The following is a 21,279-nucleotide window of genomic DNA, read 5'->3' as shown; positions in this document are numbered from 1 at the left end:
TCTCTAAAGAGGAAGATCCGTTCTGGAAAATAAATGTGATGCTTATGAGAGTGGAGATTCAGGAAAAAAAGGGGGTGGGAAGGACAGGAATGGATTTTCATTTTCTGTACAAAGATCAGAAAATTAGAGAAAAACCCAGCCGAGGAAAATGAACCTGTGACCAAGACAAGCTTGTCTTTGGAGAGTATGTGAAGTAACATCAGTTAAAGAAAGGTTTCAGGGAAATTCTGTTAGGGAAAGAAGCACTGCTGTTTGTTTGATTTTAAACAACAATATTTAATGAAACATCCAATGGTGAATTCTAAGATTTTAACAACTGAGAAAGGAAGTGTGGCTAAACTCAAGTAAAAAGATAATTTGTATCAAACAGCAGAAAGCTGCAGCCTACATTTAACTATAAACCAATTTGCTGACTTACCTGATTACCCTTAACTTGTAAATATCTTGACTTTGCTGACACCTTTTAATGTTCCTGAAAATAAAACTTACGTTGGTTTAACTTTTTGAAAGTGTCTCTATTCATTGTTAGGAAGTCTGTCTGGAAGTCTGTCTGGAAAAGAAAAGGGTTGAGGAATTTTTATCTTAATGATCTCCACTGAGCAATTACTTGTTCTCTTGTGTAGTTCACTCATGTTTGTAAGGTGGGAAATAAATGTCCATTTATGCTAACTTAGTGCCAAAGTACATTAGGGAGCTGCTCTGTAAGCCCTCACAGTGGCTGTAAGAATTTTGGCAGGAAAACTCCAGAGAGCACCTTGCCAGGACAGAGGAAGTTGTCGTAGATGGCTTAACATTGCAAATAAGATTGCCTTTTTCTGTTACCTTCATCACTACCGAGATAAATTGGTGTTTTTTTAAAAAAAGAACCCTACTAAAGCTGTTCTTACAAATGCCACTAAAATGTGGTTTTGTGTTTTCCCCACATCTAAGTTGCATTGATATTTTCTTGTGTCTGAGAATTCACCTTTATGAAAGGTTTTGCTGAACTCTAACCTTAAAGATTCACTGGGAGACCTGTTAAGACCATCGCTGCCCACACAGGGGCTTGGATCCCATACTTTTTACTTCATGTGTACTTCTTTCTCTGTGCTGCAAATCTTGTTTCTTATATCTCTAGGCTTTTTGCATTGTGCGATTAGTACCTTTTTTCCCAACAAGCCCCAACGTCCCTAGTGGAAGATGAAGTGAGCTGTGGGGTAGAGGACCAAAACTATTAGATTGAAGCCAAGTATTTGGCTACATCTGTGAGACTGTGTATGTGTGAGTGAGCCTCACTGTAGTTAGGGTTGCCAGCTCTGAGTTAGGAAATACCTGGAGATTTGGCGGGTGGAGCTGGTTTGGGGTACCATTATCAATGAAATTTATACCTTCTTTTCATCCTTCACAAAGAGATGGACAGTTCTAAAATCATTTTTGCAACCTCTGTCAAAAGTGTCTAAATATTCGTCAGACATGCAAATACCACAGAAATTGATTTGGAAAGTTGCAGTGCTATCGCTGATTCCCTCAGTCATTTGTACTCTGATGTTAGTGGGAATGGTGGTACCAGATAACCATCTTTTGCAGAAAATGAAAGAACTTGAATTTGCGTGTATGCTTTATTTTTGGACCAATTTGCTATGTCATTTTCACATCAGCAAAGCCATTCAGAAGTCAGAACTGTTATTGGGTACCTGTGCAAGTTTGTACAGTCACTTCATGATTTTTAAGCAAAATTAGAGAAGATTTTGATGAGCTTGACAAACAAGCAAAAACCATCTTGCCAAATGTTAGCTACAGAACTGTCACAAGGAGTCAAAGAGTAAGGAAACAGTAAGGAAATGTTGGATGTGTACCTGGTCCTGATGCTTTAGGTGAATTTTCTTCAAGAGATAAGTTTAGGATTTATTCCTGTACAAGATGCACTTGAAGCTGGTGTAAGAAGAGCCACTGTGTACAGTGATAGTGCACAAATGTTTTAAATTCTTGCTAATCTGACAGCAATTAAACAAGAAATTCAGCAAGGTGTTGAACTGTTGATGAAAGCATACCTGGAGGTTGCTGACCTGAAATTTCCTGATGAACTTTTGTACTTTCACTTGTTACCCAATAATGTGGGGAATATTAGCTTAGAGCAGACAGCTTATTAATGTTGCAAGAGGCTGGGTAAGGAATTTTTAATAGCAATATATATGAAGATCAGCTTTCAAAAAAAAATCCACAGAAAGGAATATAATGCAAATTTGACAGTCTTTTATTGTAGGGATAAGGGGTTCATAAGCACTTGATTCAATGCAGCAAACATGCACACACAGAGTTCCTAAAATATAGATAGGTTGGAAAATAGATTTGGAATAGAAAGGGGTATGTGATATTTGGGTAATACAACCTGATCGTGACGTGAAGAAGATCCAGAGTTCAGAGCCAAATGGCCAACATTTGGTTCCAGGGGACAACGCATTGGACACAGGGACAAAGATGGCAAGGTGTCAATGGCACTAAGAAGTTGGCTCTTTGGAGGATGAAATACCAGTCGGGGGATCCAGAGCAGATTCAGGCTCCTGAGCAGCAAGTAAAAATTAAAGAGGGGATCAGCGGGTCAATTGTTTTGCCTTATCAGGGGCTTGTAAAGGACATGCAGTTGTGGAGAAAAAGTGATAACAAAAAGCAAGAACATGGAGCAAAATCCAGCCAAAATCAATTATGGTACTTTCTAATCTAACTTGGTTTCCATAGAAAAGTACTAAATTTTGACTGGGTGATGCTCTGTCTTGTTTTATTCAAAGTTGGGGCTGGAATCCTAAATGTGTTAGATTATCAAGAAACTCTGTTAAGCACACTTACCTTGCTGGATATCTGCTATAATTAAATAGAGGGGTTCCACCTAAACATTTTCCTTTTCCTCTCTTTCTATGGGAGGTGGCTGACTGTGTGGTGTAGTCATTGAGTGTTGGACTTTAATCTGGAGAACTGGGTTTGATTCCCCATTCACCACCCCACACGAAGCTTGCTGGGTGACCTTGGGCTAGTCACAGTTCTCTCAGAACTCTCTCAGCCCACCTACCTTGCAAGGTGTCTGTTGTGGGAGAGGAAAGGAGGGAGTTTGTAAGTCACTTTGAGATTCCTTACAGTTGAGAAAAGCAAGGTATAAATCCAAACTCTTCTTCTACATGTTACAGTCCTCACATCCAGTCCACCGTGAGGACTTCCTATCAGATGGGTGCTGCAGGGGTCTTATTGGGAAACGGACCACAGCATACTAGGAGAAAGTGCTTAACCTCCCACACACACACCCGCACACACACATACACTGTTTTCTTACCCTGAAACAGTCCCACTGGAGTTCCTTATGTAGGTACATATCAATTTTCCCAGTGAGACTAATAGTAATCCAACCCCAGAGACATCGTGGGTCAGCAAAACGAGGAAGGCAAAAGTCTCCTTTAGCTCCTAGAACTTGTTTTACATCAGGTCCCTTGTGGCAAATATAGAGGTGAGACAAGGAGACTTTCCACACAGCACAAATAAAACATTTTCATGCGGGAAATAAAATGTTTCCTTCATGGTGTTCTGCAAGGTTTTAGCCCAAAATGTTTTATTTCCTGTCTGAAAACATTTTATTTGCATGCTATTACCCAGCTATTGTTTTTTAAAAAACATTTTCACTTGCTGGGCAATCTCTTTAAAATGTTTCCCATGCCTCTCCGCAATCACCAGGTATATTCTGAGCTCGCACTAGCCGATTCATGGTATATGTAGTGTATTGACTCAAAGCAGCTGCCGTAGCTGAGCTGTGATTGACAGTCAGCATTCTGCATTTAGTCAGTGCAGCTATACGCAGTTGCTGTTCAGTTGTTATGGAGTAATGCAATGAATAAACTTCTAGTGTTTTAATCCTCATTCATCTTGGACTTCTTGAACTTAGCAGTGTACTTCCATCATTTGGGCGGGGGTCGTGTCTATGTAGCTATGTTGACCCGACCCCTAGGGAATATTAGCACAAGGCTTTGAAGCTTTGTAGCTACAAATCTAAGAAGACGTTTTTATAAAATGACCACAAATGCCAGCCAGGAAGCGTTTTCAAGGGGGGTGAGTGAGGACAAACAGGAGGTTTTGAAAACATTTCCAAAACATTCTCAGGTGCTTGTGCAGAAAGGGCCGAGGACTGACTAACGTATAGCCAGGTTTGAAGAGTCTGTACACTTCTGAGCATTAACTGAACCAACATTTATCACCACTGACATAAATTTTGCCCAGGTGATAACAATTCAAAAATGTCTCATGCGACCACTGACAACCACTGGATTGGAACTCCTGTTTTAATAAATAAACAAATGTGTACAAACCACAGCCAGAAAGACATATTGAGCTAAATGATCCGGGTTCAACCTGGCAGCATCTGTGTGGTGCAGGAAACAGGTGTTGAAGCAAATTTATGAAAAGCATTAAATATAGCAAACCTCTCATATCTAGAAGAAGGAACAGTACAAGAGATACTAAAAAGCCAGTTTTATGAAAAGCTAAAATGTTGGGAAATCCTTTTCTACCACTAACGATACAATTAACTTACCAAATTAGTCTGCAATACTTTTGCTTTTGTTTTGGTGGTGGGTAGCAAGATCTAAAGGCCTGCTTTGGGATACATTTGAAGACATATTGTGGCGGGGGGATACGGGGGCACAAATGTAACCTTTACTTTCAATGCAAGTTTTTCATGCTCGCTCCCCTCGCCCCCAATTTGGAAGCCAGAGGATTAGTGTGTTCGAGTAGTGTCCTCTAGTTCTCTCAAATAAAGTAGACTAAATTATGAATGAAATCTCTTTTATTGATAGAGAATCAGTAGAGATGTATGGGTTCTTTTAGCGACTCAGAACAGATTAACACATTGAGGTAAACTACCACTGCCCAGTATAAATGGTCAGGGAGAAACTCATTGATCAGGTTCATGAAGACCCCAGGGGCCCTATTCAATCCAAAGGGCATAACCAAATATTTGAATTGGCAAAGGGGGGTGTTGAATGCAACCTTCCATTGATCCCTCTCTTTGATCAGGTCTCTGCAATATGCTTCCCTCAAATCCAATTTGGTAAAAATCTGCCCATTTGCCAAAGAGGCCAACAGGTCCTTAATCAAAGGCAGCAGGTATCAGTTGGTGATACAAATAGCATTCAGTCCCTGTAATTGAAGATGTTGGGGATTAAACCTGGAACTCTCTGCATGTCAAGGAAACAGTCTGCCACTGAGCCACAGCCTCTCCCCACAGCCTCAGTTCCCTGGATCATAAACATCATAGAGTAAAGACCCCAAGGTTAATAGATCCTAGGTATGGTTTTTTACCTCATCTGCTTTTTCATTGGCAGAAAGCAAATTACAAGTGGTAACTGTCCACATTTTGGGAACATAGTTTACTATTGTACAACTGACAGTGTCCTAGCAGGAAAAAAAATATATAGAGGCATTTTTCTTTGCATTTTGGCCAACAAAATGCAACTTGATGGACTTAATTCACCCCTAGATTAGTTAAGCAGTTTTAAAAGAGGGCTAAATGAATTCATTGAGGATAGCCCAATAAGTGGCTATTGGCCATGGAATAAAGAGAACCTCAATTTCCAGAGCCAGCAAACCTCTGAATACCAACACTGGAAGGCAGGATGGAGGTTTATTTGACCCTTTAAGGTAACTGTTTTGGCCACTGTATTTAACAGGATGCTGGACTAGACGGACCATTAGTCTGATCCTGCAGGGCTCTTCTTAAGTTCTCATGTCCTGTTCCTGCTGCTGTAATTGTTAGCCAGAGAGCATACTAATAGAGAAATTGTATTGGCCTGTAGGACTGGCAGGCAGGCTCCCTCTAGCTCAGGGGTAGGGAACCTTTAACACTCAAAGAGCCATTTGGATCCGTTTTCCATGGGAAAAGAAAACACTTGGAGCCGCAAATAATTTTTGACATTTAAAATAAAGATAACACTGTATATATTGGGGTTTTTTACCTTTTACTCTGATCATTCTGAGAAGTGCATGGATGCGTCCGCCCTGCAGGGCGGGCAAGGATGGGGCCAGCGGCTTGACCTCGCTGGCCGCCGGGAAAGCACCCGCCCCGCTCCAACGGGACAGGCGAGAGGGGAAGCCCGCGGCGCGGCCCAGTCGGCCGTGGGCAGTTGGCGTGCCCACCCTGCTGCCTACAGGGCGGGCAAGGATGGGGCCAGCGGCTCGGCTCGTGGAGCTGCAGTGCAAGGGCAGAAGAGCCGCATGCGGCTCTCGAGCCGCAGGTTCCCTACCCCTGCTCTAGCTTGTGGCTTCCTTGGTGTTTAATGCTGCCATCTTAGAGGTTCTTTGATTATGTCCAGAAAACTTAACACCACAGTGTGTTTTGCTGCTTCAGTCTCTACAGCTATAGCTCCGTAATACAATGTAATTTATTGTTAGGCTACAAAAGTGTGAGGGAAAATAATGATTCTGAGAGAAGAAAATACCAAGTTGCACAGATTTGTCAGTCTCTTTGACCACTGGATTTGTTACTGTGTTTCCCCAAAAATAAGACAGGGTCTTATATTAATTTTTGCTCCAAAAAATGCGTTAAGGCTTATTTTCAGGGGATGTCTTATTTTTCCCCATGATTTTGCACACACAACCCCACATGACCAGATCAGCTGCGCCGGGAAATCTGTAACTTGAGCTTATTTTTGGAGTAGGGCTTATATTTCAAGCATCCTCCAAAATTGCTAGGCCTTATTTTCAGGATAGGTCTTATTTTTGGGGAAACAGGGTAAGTATATGATCAATAACAAGAAGGACGCTTTTGTCAGCATTTGTCTACCTCTTATTTATTTAGTCATTAAAACATTTATACCTTGCTTTCCCCTTATGTTCATAGCAACTTACAACTCCAAGTTCAAACTATATAGAATACAATAAAACTTCATTACCTCCTCCCCTTTATACTGTCCTTCCTCTAAACTGGCAGAGAGCAGAAGCTTTAATCAGGCAACATGAGCAAACCAGTGTTGGTTTGTAATGGGACTAATCAAATTTCCTGTGGGGTTAGTGTGCCCCCTCCCCTTCCCCATAGCTGGCATACAAAAACTGAAGACAGAAGTCTTCTGTGATGCTGGAAAGTAGCCTCTGTCAGCTAAGTCTGACTTCAGTCCTACTAATCATGATTCTTAATATTTACTATTGTTAACAATCATGACCACTGAGGAAGAAATATCAGTTTGCATGTCAATACAAATAGCAGTTAGATTGAAGATGTCTGCCCTTAATTCTGATAAGATATATGGGGGGAGTGGGAGTGAATAATTTCCTTCAGGTTCATGCCTATCATAAACAAACTTTGTGGTGTTTGAATATAGTCTAGGACCGTGGTGGCGAACCTTTGGCACTCCAGATGTTATGGACTACAATTCCCATCAGCCCCTTCCAGCATGGTCAATTGGCCATCCTGGCAGGGGCTGATGGGAATTGTAGTCCATAACATCTGGAGTGCCAAAGGTTCACCACCACTGGTCTAGGAGTCAGCAACTTGCAACCCCCTGAAGTCAAATCTCTCCTTCTCCTTTGGGGGGGGGGGGGATCTCATCTATCCAACCAGTCTTGTGTTCAAATTCAAAAGCAAAAAGCAGGGAATTGGTGAATGAGATTTCCAGCCAGACATTCAGAAAGAGGCAGCCCCTTGTTCAATGTGACACTGCAAAGTGTGTATCTTTCTGATCACATCCTGTTTCTATGGCCTCTCAAAACAATTCTGCCCCAAACAGCCCATGGGATCGTGTGTGCAGTCAGGCCAGCTTTGCAGGTAACCCCATCCTGTTTCTTACCGCAAAGAGGAACTCAAGGCTTGTGTAACATAGTGGCTAAGACTGAGATGTGAATCAGGGTCTTTCTGGTTTGAATTGTGTTCTATGCTATGAATAGACCATGGAACTGTAGGCAAGGCATTGCTTTTCTGTTTTGGCACTTCTTTCTGCCAGGATAAACATTCTTGTAAGGACTACTACACAATGTATACCAGAAGGATATTTGTGTTAGTTTGCTTCTGCTACTAAAAAACAATGGTATTGTGGCAGCTGACAATTGAGGCAGAGGCCTGTTTGCCAAATGACAGAGAGATTTCTATCCAGAGCTACAAACAGTGGAGGGATGGGGAGAGGTATTACAAAGAGGCCAAAAGTTTCCCAGGACAAAACACAACACGTGCGTTATTTTATTATACTTTAAATTTATAGGCCGTCCTCCCCCAAGGGGCTCAGGGCAGCGAACAACATGTAGTACTTAGAGACCATCTCTCCAGATATCTCCCCCCGAGAGCTTGACATTCCATCAATAACAACTTGCTGGTGGAAACTGACCTGAAAAGTATCCAGCTGTCCTCAGAGTCAGGATTTTTCTGGCTCTGGTAGAATGCTCTGTCAAACGAATCTGGGGCCCTGCACAACTTATCTCAATTCCACAGGGCCTGCAAGACAGAGCAATTTTACCAGGCCTACAGCTGAGAACAGCAACAGGGAGTAGTAGATCAATTTTGGCTGGCCTCCCTTCTTTCCCTACCCCTTTCCCTTTTTATCAAAGTGGTAAGTTAACCCACCCTTGGTTAAGTTTTAGCACCATCTGCATATTGTTAGGTTTGGGGGGTGGGGGAGGGTGTCAGACATGCATCCTGAGATGGAGCAGAACTGTAAAATGTGTGTGTCTGTAACTTCAAGAGACTTACTTCTATAGGTAATTCTTCACCAGGAAAGCAACAGGGCTCCAGCACCAGCACTGAGTTTGTCCTTGCTAGAACTGTATTATTTGGTTTGATCCAAACCTGATCCTGGCCCTCTCCAGTGAGCCAATAATGTAGGCCCAAGGAGATGGTTGGCAGGGTGTGTTTCAGGTTTCTTCCCACTCACTGAAAAGCAGTATGGCTCTCAAAATGGCCAGGCTGCACCCATAGCTCAGAAGCAAGGTTCTACATTTCACTTTTTAGAATTTGTTTGCCTTGTGAGCAAAAGATGTCTGTGAGCAAAAGATGTCTGTCCTGCCTTTATCTTTATGCCTCATCATCATCATCATCATCATCATCATCATCATCATCATCATCATCATCATCATCATCATCATCATCATCATCATCTTTTTCTTCTTTATGCTGCCTCTTCAGATCAAAGGTTTGAACTGAGATGAATCCTCCCACATCACAACTGATCTTTGAGCACACTGTGGGCTGTGAGCAAATGTGCAGTCATGGAAACGTCAGAGACAAAAGTGTGAAAATGTCAAGCTATGGTCACATTTCTCTCTCCAGCTACAATTAACCAGTGAAGCTAGGGGGGGAGGGGGGAGCCAATCCTGTTACTGAGGCTGTCATTCTATGTGTAATATATAGATCCTAAGTTTTGGATGTACAGAGTGTGAGCAGAAGGATTTCCCCTGCATTTTCTCCTGTCCTAGAAGCCCCTTCTGATTGCCAAAAACTGACGTGGGGGAAACCTTGCATAAACAAATGGCCACACAACACAGGCAGCTACAGTGAAGAGGGGGAAACAAGTGAAATTGCCCCTCTGCCAGCAGAAATATTGCTGGCAAAGAGGACCAGGAAGGAGATTTTGTTCCATTCCCCAATTTCATTGTAGCGTTTCTTTTCTTTTTTTTTCAAGCCTTGAGGATCCTGCACTTTAGGTTTTGGGAGAGGAAAATGATAAAGGCTGGCATAACAAAAAATCAGTAGGGGCATGGTTGACTCCAAGCACTTGGGCCTCATTTTAGTTACTCTTACATAGGCTGCATTTCAGTTGGCAGCAGTTACAAGAGAATTATAAAGGATTCAAGGATAGATTTTTTAAAAGAGACAGATCTATCCCAAGGCAGCCAAGCAGAAGACAATGCTGGCCTTGTCTTCAGGTTGGGGCTCCCCCACCCTTTAATAATTTGCAATTACTGTTTTATAGAAATGTGTGAGAAAGACGGACCTGCAAGACGGACCTGTTCCGGCAGGCGTTTGGCCAGCCTGGTTAAAAATACATCTAAAAATACATCTACCATGTCATCTGGCCTCCCGTGGGCACAAGGGGGGGAAGGGGGGTAGCCAGACGCCATCCACATTTTTAAATGGGTTCTGTTTTTATGTAACTAATATTTAAATTATGTTTTAATGTATGTTTTAACCTTGTTGTAAACCGCCCTGAGCCCCCAGGGGGAGGGCAGTATATAAAATTAATAATAAATAAAAATAATAATTAATAAATAAATTTATTAATTGCTCAAGCCACTTGTAGCCACTGTTTTCCAATATTATATTAATCGACTAGTACAAGTGGGGGACCTGCAAGGACTCCTGGAAGGCACCTCATTGTCCTCTGTTCCTTCCCCAAAAGCTCCCATAGACTGTCCCATTTTCCTCCTTCCTCTTCTTCCCATTCAGCCGCCAATGCTCTTTTGCCAAATCTGACTTGGCAACAGATTTGGCAACTGACTTCCTACAGATGCTTTCCATCACCTGATTTGAGGAGGCCAGATGATGAGGAATTTGAAGGGGCACTCACTGAAACTGAGCTACTCCTACCAAACAGCTTTCAGGACTTACCCAGGCTTGACTCATTGCTACTGTTCAACAGCAAACACCTCACAAAAGCCAGTGTGGTAGGTGCAGACTAGGTCCCATGGGTCTGCCTGCCAACACCTCCTCGAATGAGGAAGAAGCAGGAAGAAGCTGTCACCATCACAGGAAGACCCAAAAGATAAGGGAGAGACTCCATCAGATGCACAGGAGGAGTCTCAGGTTGAAGTCAGTGCACCACGTATTCAGTCACACAAGTCTCACAAGTTGACATAGAATCACTGCAGCCACCAGCCTCACCCCCAGGGTCATCAGGGCCCGTGGAGCACTGCACGTCCAGAGGGAGGGGCTGAAGTTAACAACCCAGCACCAATCAACCTCTGCCTGTAAGTCACTATAGAATCAGGGCGAACAATCACATAGGATGTCCACCATTGATGAATTGCACCTGTCCTTGTGTGACTCAGCAGGCAATGGAGTTGCACCTGTTCCTAAGCAGGTTTTTTTCTGATAAAAGCAGCCAAAAAAGGGTGAACCAGTATGGAAACAACTTAGCCATAACCCTTGTGTTATATACCTCAGAGTGTTTGACCTTGATGACTGGATTGACTCCTAACCTTGGACTGTGCCCTAGATTGTGCTCTTTGGATTTGCCCTTCTGGTCTGATGCTTGGACTTCTAAATACCTGTGTTGTGACCTCAGATTGTGTTTGGACTAAGTTGCCTCTTACCAAAAATGCCTGCCTGAATCTGGATGCTTCGAATACACTTATGGGGTTGTCAGGAAGAGGCAAAGAGGAAATAGACCGTGGAGGGGTTATAGGGGGAAATGAGGTATTTTACTGCATGTCTTTGAGGGATCCCTACCATGCAACTGGGCCCAGCACAACTCAGCCAGACTTTTCTCATGGACAAGATGCCAGAATAGGGAAAAGGGGGGAAACTGAAAATGTGGAGGAAATCAAGGTAGGTTGACCTGGCGGGAATAAAGGAGAGGCTTTGGGGGTTCTCACGTAAGGGAAAGAGGAAATAGTGGTAGAGGGAGAAATAAAATATTCCCCCAGCAAGTGGATCACCTATTCTTGCATGTTCCCCCCTCCCTTAGCTCCAGCCCTCATTTGTCTTTTGAAGTAAACACAGGTGTAGAACCACCACCACCCCAATCCTCCTAATATGTAGTCAGAGTTTGGGGAGGAGAAAGATAGGGGGGTAGCTAATACCCCAGAGTACAGAGTCAGAATTCAAAATGGCCTAGACAGATTAGAGAGCTGGGCCACAGAATCATAGAGTTGGAAGAGACCCCAAGGGCCATCAAGTCCAACTCCCTGCAATGCAGGAACACACAATCAAAGCACTCCTGACATATGTTCATCCAGCCTCTATTTAAAAATCTCCAAAGAAGGAGACTCCACAACTCTCTGAGGCAGTGAATTCCACTGTTGAACAGCCCTGACAGTCAGGAAGTTCTTCCTAATGTTTAGTTGGAATCAATTTTCCTGAACCTTGAATCCATTACTATGTGTCCTAGTCTGTGAGGCAGCAGAAAACAAGCTTGCTCCCTCTTCGACATGGCATTTCTTCAAATATTTAAACATAGCTATCATGTCCCCCCTTAACCTTCACTTCTCCTGACTAAACATCCCCAGCTACCTAAGCCTCACTTTGTAGGGCATGGACTCCAGACCTTTTACCATTTTTGTTGCCCTCCAACCCATTCCAGCTTATCAATATCCTTCTTGAATTGCGGTGTCCACAACTGTACACAATATTCCAGGTGAGGTCTAACCAATAAAGAATAGAGAAGTACAAATACATCCCTCGATCTTGACACTGTACTCAGTGGTTCTGGTGGTGGGTTGTTTACAAGCACCATTTTAACAGTCGGTTCTGCGGAAGTGGTGCGAACCTGCTGAAGCCCACCACTGACTATACTACTATTGATATAGCCCAAAATTGCATTGGCTTTCTTGGCCGCCGCATCACACTGCTGACTCATGTTTAGTTTATGGTCTACTAAGACTCCCAGATCCCTTTTGCATGTAGTGTTGTCAAGCTAGGTGTCACCCATCCTATATCTGTGCATTTCGTTTTTTCTGCCTAAGTGTAGTATCTTACATTTAAACAAACAAAATCAATTTCAAAACAAACAACATGAATTTCAACAGAGATAAATGTAATTACCATTTTTACTACTTGTTAAAATTACACATGTGTTATATTCCTTTAATTGTTAGTCCATTTTGGACCTGTTATGCCATTAAAGGTTATATGTATGTATGGATGATTCTAAGGACCCCAGTGGGGCAGAATGCCATAGACTGCACCCTTGGAAGCAGCCATATTCTCCATGGGAGCAGCTCTCTGTTAGCTGGAGATCAGTTATTATTTCATGGAGATCTCCACCTAGACTTTGTCAATCTTATAGTTTTAATAGAGTTATGAGCTCCAACTGTATCAACTGAAAAGCCAGACAGGCATTTTCTCACCAGTCATTTTCTCACCAGGTCCCTGTTTCTTTTATGCTATGAGGAACCAGGAAGATGGGCCTTGTTTTCAGTCTGTCTGCTAACTGGGTCCCTCCCATAGCTTAACCTATTTGCACTCATCAATATTCCTGTCACAATCACTTCCTGCACTTCATTTGCTTTAATAAAGGGTTGTTTTTCCTGCTCCAACTGAAAGAGTATTTGGCAATGTTATTTATCTTGTGAGAGCTTCACATGTATATGGTGTATCCAGTGGTGAGATTCAAATAACTTAACAACTGGTTGTTTACAAGCACCATTTTAACAACCGGTTCTGCCGAAGTGGTGCGAACCTGCTCAATCCCACCACTGGGCGTATCCCATTGTAAAAATAACTATACTTCCAAGAAAAATGTACCCGCTATGACATTCCTGGGATTATACCATTTAAGATGGCAATGACATTGTATATTTTAATTAAAATTGTCTCAGGATTAATTTTTTTTAAGTTATGTGTCAGGGAAAAGACTGCCTGATCTTCAATAACTTTCTAGAGCAGTGGTTTCCCCTAACATGGGAGTTATTCAGCATGCAGTAACAGAGTGTTGGATTAGGATCCGAGTTCAAATCCCTACTCTACCATGAAGCTTGTTGGGCCACCTTGGACTAGTCACTCTCTTTCAGTCTAACTTACCTCAGAGGGTTGCTGTGAGGACAAAATGAAGAACAGACGACCATGCATACTTCTTAGAGCTACTTAAAAGACATAATAAAAACATGCCAGACAGAAAGAAATTTTACGCAAAGCTTCTAATGCATTTTGTTAGTTTCATTCTTATTTGAATAATTTCTGATTGACTTTGTTTTCCTAGATCCACTATAATTCTCTCCTATTGAGGTTCATGATTGATCTGAAAACACACTTACTCAGAGTTCATTCAAGTACTATACTTACCTAAATGCAACACTAAGTTTTTTCCAGTCAGAAAAAAAAGACTGCAACTCACATGTTAATTTATGTCCAGTAATAAAGATCTTTTTGTGTATAACATTTGGGTGGTGACTACCATATTCAGGGTTGTCCTCTTTTCAAGTAAATATGGTAAATGGAAGTGACCTACTAAAGTATGTATGATGTGCCGTCAAGTTGCTTCCAACATTCAAAACATTTTATCACTGATAGCCTTGCTCAGATCTTGCAAATTGAAGGCAATAGCTTTTTTTTATTGAGTCAATCCATCTCATGCTGGGTCTTCCTCTTTCCTTCTGCCTTCAACTTCTCCTAGCTTTTAAAAAGAGAAATTTATTAATATTACAACATACAGATAACAGTTACTCAATCACTGCATTGTCTTTTAATCTTATTTGCCTCTACATTTGCTTAACAATAAAGTTTCTCAAATCTTTTCCTTTCTACTTTAATTCTTATCTAAGGCCCCTTCCGCATATGCAAAATAATGCGTTTTCAAACCACTTTCACAACTGTTTGCAAGTGGATTTTGCCATTCCGCACAGCTTCAAAGGGCACTGAAAGCAGCTTGAAAGTGCATTATTCTGCATGTGCTGAATGAGCCTAAGTTTTTAGACATATATGTATAAAAAGAATTCAGTTTTTCCTGAAATGTGGCACAGCATGCTAATTTTCCGATAGTGCAAAATATAGCTGCCCATTTCAGACAAAATGGAAATCTCACACACGCTGAGATGAATGCACATAGCACACTGTCCTGGTCTGCATGATAGGAACACCAGAAGCATTTCCTGGAGAGTGACGGTCCAATCGAGTGCCGCCTAGCAAATATCCTTGGCAGGAGTGAGAATACAAGAAACTGGTCTGTTTGCAAATGCAATAACTATGAGTCAAAGAAGCCCTTTCACCCTATAGCAGTCCCACTATCTTACATCTGATCTCTAGAGGGAGAGATCCTGCACCCTTGCTTCAGCACGCTCACATCATATCAGTCTCTTTCTGCTTCTCCCTGTCTATTGCAAACTCAGAACTGTCATTCAGTTTCTTTTATTCTTTCACAACCCTGCCTCCTGGTCACGCTCTTCAAGCCTGGGCTGCTTATACAATCTCTCCCCCCTCTCTCTCTCACACATACCACATTTCAATGTTTTATTTCCTCAAATTCTATAACATTGCTCCCTAAACTGAAAAACAGTATCTCTTCAGAGGAGAGAGTGCTCTGTACAAGGGATGGTGATTCAGTAAAAAAAATCGATAAAAAGCCGATGGTCATCGACTTTATTGGGCTTTACTGAAAATTTCTGAGTTTTTAAAATTTGAACCCAAAATTTACCAAATAAAAAAGGTTGAACTCAACCCTTATATTTAAAACATTTTTCCTTCATGGAGCAATGAGTTTTGAGTCCAGTAGCATCTTAAGAGACCAGTAAGACTTTCAGGGTATACATTTTTGAGAATCAATCCCTTTTGTTAGACGCAGCGCGGTACAGAGATCTGAGCCCTTTTATTCTAGTCAGAAGGTGGGAGGGATGTTGCAGAGAATGCTAGTAAATGATGCAAAGGTAAACTATATATTGTAATCAGTTTGATCAGAGCAGAGGGGAAATGCTTGGGGGCAGAAAATCAGCATCTGTAATGAGATAAAAATCCTATGTCCCTATTCATGGGGGGGGGGTGTCATTATTTTTAATTTGTGTCAAGTTCAGCAATTGTTTGGGCCTATTCTTATAGCAGGTCTGGGCCTACTTTGTAGCAGGTTATCCTTTCATATAATTCCGACTTCACTGATCTGTTTCCTCACTACACCAGGTGGATACTGTAATTCCAGTAGATCCTGTAAATGAAACAACAACAGAACACCACTGGTGGTCAAATGCAGCTCTCAGCTCAAAGTAGTTCAATGAATCATTAGCAATCTACAACCTATGCTGGACAATGGTTTTTCTAACAGAAAGTTGAGCGGGGGGATGTTTTCTTGACTACAAACAGCCTCCAAACCTTAAACAACTTCTCACCCACAGCAGTACCTTTCCTAACATGTACACAGACTCTGGGAACAGGGCCTGCACAAGCCAAAGGGCCAGCCCTGTTCTCATATCCACTCTGATAAAACAAGAGCTGAGCCTAAGAACACCTGCCATGCGGTCTCAGGTTCATTCACTTACCAGTATTCATCTTCTAATGTTGTATATGCCATTGACAGTCTGTAATGCCCTTCCACAGGTTCATTCACTTATTCTAGTCAGGTTCATTCACTTATTCATCTTCTAATGTTGTATATGCCATTGACAGTCTATAATGCCCTTCCACTCTCTACACTGTCCAATTCCTCTACAAAAGAATAAATGAACATAAATCCCACATTAAAAATTGCTACATTCAAAAACCAGCAGGAGAACATTTTAATCTTCCAGGTCATTCCATTGTTGACCTAAGAATGGTAATCCTCAAGCATAGAAGCTTTAAGGGGAGATTATAATGCAAGAATGAACTTGAGTTCATTCACAAATTTAGAACAGTGGACCTCCCCTCCTTTCCAATTTCTGTCAAGGATAAAAGGATTTAGAGACCTTCACTGGTCATGAAGTAATTCAAGGAAGGAAGCTTTGACGGATTCCACATGGGCCAAAAACAGCGGTGTGAAAACAGTGTGAAAATAGTGTAAAAGGGTGTAAAAGAGTTTTCACACCGTTTTCACACCACTGTTTTTGGCCCATGCGGAATCTGCCTTAGACTCATGGGAAGTTTATATCCTGAAACTCTTGTTGGTCTCAAAGGTGCCACTGAACTCAAATCTAGGTGTTCCACTGCAGACCAACATGGCTACCCTCTGAAACTTCCTTCACAGAGGAAATATGTCATGCCCCACTAGGCATTTTCAAACAAAAAGCACCCTGCATGTGCCTAGAAACACTCAGACTAGGTTCCTTTACTGGGAATATGTTTGTGTCCTTGAGGTGACTGGGAGAGGGTTCATGGGCAATATTTTCAGAAAAAATATTGACCATTCTGTCTATTGAAATATAGTCTAGCGGCATTCCTGCCATTGCTTACTCCAGAGCAAAAGGTCTTATTATGGTGTGAGTTTTTCTTGAGGCTGCATCTTGCGTTACTGTCACACCTTTTCTCATGCTTTGGTTTTCTGACACATCCAGTCACACACACTGTAAAGAGCAAACTCTCACATTGTGGCTGTGGTTTCTTTTAATTTTCTCTCTGGTAACGTCACTGCTGGAGAGACCCGCACTGCTATAACGCCCTTCCAAATGACCTTTTATTTCTTTTTAAGGTCGCCCTTTTATACTTCCAAAGAATTGAGGTTTTGAGGTAAGCTATGTGTTGCCCACATCTTTTTTACCACCCTCTGTTCATGAGTAGGGTTATCTTCATGACATTCAAAGCTTTACTGATTAGTTTCTGCAGCTGCTTTTAAAGGCTCGAGAACAAACCCAGATCTTTCTGGTCAGTTGGTAATCCTATCAAGAACTTGCCTTAGAGACATACCAGACTCTGAACTGGGACTGCTCGAAGGAAGCTCTAACCTGCTTATTTCGAAGGGAATGCTGTTGCAATTGATCTTATTGCTTTCAGCAATGCTTAATAATATTCCCGGTATGAAGTTAGAATATGAGAGTATGCTATGAATCAGAAGATCTCTTGTTCAAATCCCTCCTCAGCCATGAACACCCTAAACATTTGTTTTTAACTACAGTATTTATTAGTCACTCTTTGTCCATATAAATTTAAGGTGGTTTACAATGTAGATAAATTAATTTTTAAAATGTAAAGCCACACCTACAAAATTAATCAAATGAGGCACAAAATAGATGTAGGCAAACTACTCTCGGTTTCTCTGTTGGCAATATGGGAATAATAATACTGATCTACCCAAGAGCTCGTGTGATGCAATGGGTAGAACATTGTATGTGTTTATGTCTTGGACCAAATCCTTGTTCTGACATGAAGCTTATAGGATAACTTTGGCTTTGTCAACATTTTATTTATACCTCATTTTGGCTTACAACATTGTTCTTCTGTGCTCTGTTTTATCCTCACAAGTACCCTGTAAGGTAGGTTAGGTTGATAGAGTGTGTGTCACCTGACAGAGTGACTGGTCTGAGATCATTCAGCAGCGTTCATGGCAGGATGGTATTTGATTCTGCATCTTCCCAATCCAAGTCCAACTCTATAACCATTACACTACACTATCAGCCTCACCTAGTGCACTGTGTTATTGTAATGATAACTTTGTCTGCAGCTTTGCAAACCCTGTAAGAAGCATGGACCACCAAACAATAATTACCTTTGAATCTAAATTGGTCCGCAATGTGTATCTGCTGCACTGATAGTAAACAGTTTCACTATCTGTTCTGCATTCTGTCTGATATTTGTGTTACTACTATTACAATCGTCGAAAATTAGGAGTTAAGGCTGAACTCTGCTAATACCTGTTTCTTCAGTTTCATCCTCACAACTTCTCTGTGAGGTAGGTTAGGATGACAGACAATAAGTATCAAGGATGAGCTGGGTGTTGAACATGAATCTGATAAGTTCTAGGGGGCCGCTGCTAAACCACAGTGGCTCTTTACTCCGCACTTGTCAAAAGCACTCTTGCTTTAATTTTCATTGACAGTCAGTGCAACCTATGCTAGTTATTTCCAAGTCATAGGCCCAGTACAAAAGGCCACTCCATTCCAAGTGAAATCATTCCAAGTGCTAAAACAGTTGCAGCATAACTTTGAAATTCACGGTTCTGGAAGCCTTATCCTCCTGGGAAGTGTTTTGTACGGGTGTCTGTGTGTTTTCCAGGGGTGACAATGTAAAATTTCCTCTGATTTCATTGTAACTTACTTCTAAGTAGTATTAAGCAGTCTTAAGAACTTGCACATGAGCAACAGGGCTAAGGGTGATGGAAATGCACCTTGCATGGACTCAGAGGCACTTCTCTGCACCACACATCTCAGAACTTAGCCCAAACAAAGGCTACTACCTTCCCCACCCCCAATTAATTTCCAAGCAAACATGCCTCTGAGCACGAGCAAAGAACATTTCAGTTATCTCTGAAATCACAACGCCGACCCAGGGTGCACAGCGTTGCAGCGCTAAGCATACTTTATTTGTAACGTACGCTGCTGCAGGTGGAAATCCTCTCTGTAGCATCAGAAAAGAAGCTCTGGAGGTAACCCCAAAGCAAACCCCCAAACGCTGACCTCATCTGCGGTAGGTTCGAGGGCGGCAGCAAAAGAGAAAAAGGTGGCGTTTGAGGTTTTCGGAGCATAGAGCCTCTGCAAAACTGGAGCTGCGCGCCTTTCCAGGGAGGTGGGGGAGGTAGGCAGGCCTTTGGTGCTTCGACATTGACTTTCCTGACGTCACCTCGAGCGTCTCGTCAGTCCGGGGAAATTCCCAGCTTGCTGGGAGGAGGAAAGTAGTAAACGGCCGGCCCCAGCCAGAGCAGCCCAGACAGAGGAGAGAAAGAAATCTCGCCAGGCAAGGTTGCGGGGCAGGGCTGGCCGAGGAAGCAGGGCTCCCGTGCGGGGCAGAACCAATCGGCGCCATGGCTGGTGAGTGGCTGATCGTCCAGGTTGATCTTCTTTTTGTATTGTTTGGCTGCTCTGTAAGCATGCACAGATGGATCTGCCGCCCGAAGAAGTGGCCCCTAGTCCAACCAAACTTCCATGTTTCTTTAGTGTGTGTGTTTTGTTTGAAATCGGCACCATTTCTTTCGTGTTCCTTGCAAACTCGGTTTACACGTGGACAACTTGCACTCGTCCCGATCTCTGCAGTCGTCCAGGTAGCTCCAATGGAGCTTCTGAGCGCCAAGAGAGAAAGGGGTGGTTCCCGCTGGAGATGACATGTTCACGTCTCAAGTGGAGCAGCTGGAGGACAGAGCAGCTTTACAGTGTGGCTGCCTCACTCTTGCTAGCTCTGCTCGTGTGTTGGACGGAGGAAAAACTGATCTTGGGGTTGAAGGGGGAAGCTTTTCTGGTTTTCTGTGTGCCGGTAGCTGCTTAAAGCCCAGGATCAGAGACAACTTTTTATAAGTGAAGTGGTTTGCTTTTCACTGATGATCCCAAGTTTGAATTCCTGCTCAGGTGTGAAGAGCAGTGAGCTACGTTGAATAGCACATTCCTCTGACTTTCTAGTCTGCTTCGCAGTGTTGCGGTGAGGCTACAGGGCTCCTTTGATATCTTTGGAGGAAATCTGGAGGCAAATGAGTACCAGGATGCTGCTTAGTGAAAGGAAGAGGAGGCGGTTATCTTCTCCCCATGCCCATTTTAAATGCTGTAACCTGTTGCAGCAGCTTGAATGGCCCAGACTACCCTGAACTCATCACAATTTAGGACCTACCTAAGTAAGGCTGGCTATGAGTAAGACGTGGATGGGACACCTCCCGGGGAAGGCAGAACTGCCAGTCAGAGGAAGGCAGTGATAAGCTGCCTGTGATTCTCTGTTTTGAAAGTGCCCTTGGGGGAGTCACCATAAGTGGGTTGCAACTTGATGGCAATTAATTATTATTTATTAATCGTGTAGTACTTAATGTCTGACTGACACTCACTTTAGAGCAGGGGTCTTCAAATTATGGCCCTCCAGATGTTTATGAACTACAATTCCCATCAGCCCTGCCACTTAGCCATGCTGGCAGGGGCTGATGGGAATTGTAGTCCATGAACATCTGGAGGGCCATAGTTTGAAGACCCCTGCTTTAGAGAGTTGATAGTGTATGTGAAAAGTGCTATCTCAGTAATTCGTATAACAGTCCTGTAAGGGTTGCTTGCTTGTCAGGGGCTTGCCCAAGGCTGTCTGGTGAGTGCATTGCAGAATCTGAACCAGGGGCCTTCCTTGTTTTGAGCTTAATCTTTCGGCCACTATGTTATAGCAGCTAGTTTATTGATGGCACTTTTTATAAATGGGTCTAAATATTTGGGAAAAACAAGAGATAAGGGTAAATATTTGTATACTCTCGAAAATGCTTAAATAATTGTTGTGAAGTGCTTTTTTAAAAAAATTACCGGTACAACTTTTTTGCTTACTTCCTCCTCAACTTTGGTTCTTTCCCTGTCAAAACATGAGTTGATATCCCAGGTTAGTGACAGTAGTCTGGTACTGGTGCTGACTCCTTGATTTCTGCTTGTGTTAGACTATACTTTTTTTTTTTTTTACATTTTCACCTTATATACACTCACCCTATTTGCTGCATATTTACACAGCTTGGTAAGGGGGAAAAAACCTAAGGTATGGAGGGAATTCACTCCAAAACATCAACTGAAAACTTAGTAGTATTGGTTTGACAAAACTTTGTTTTTGTCCAGTCATATCTTACAACTTTT

General features: G+C 42.4%; 1 protein-coding gene across 1 annotated transcript in view; it reads left to right on the top strand.

Moving 5' to 3' along the window:
* The first annotated feature begins 19,355 nt into the window (after positions 1-19,355).
* REL (REL proto-oncogene, NF-kB subunit) overlaps positions 19,356-21,279 on the top strand; it is a 48,844-nt gene continuing 46,920 nt past the window's right edge. Inside the window, exon 1 of the mRNA XM_048507587.1 lies at positions 19,356-19,512. Within this exon, the coding sequence (XP_048363544.1) occupies positions 19,506-19,512 (7 nt within the window). The 5' untranslated portion in view covers positions 19,356-19,505. The remainder of the gene's footprint in view (positions 19,513-21,279) is intronic.

This window comes from Sphaerodactylus townsendi, linkage group LG01, assembly GCF_021028975.2.
Source record: "Sphaerodactylus townsendi isolate TG3544 linkage group LG01, MPM_Stown_v2.3, whole genome shotgun sequence".
Classification (NCBI taxonomy): domain Eukaryota; kingdom Metazoa; phylum Chordata; class Lepidosauria; order Squamata; family Sphaerodactylidae; genus Sphaerodactylus; species Sphaerodactylus townsendi.
Note: the sequence above shows the minus strand (reverse complement) of the source record. Positions and strands in the feature narration are given on the sequence as shown.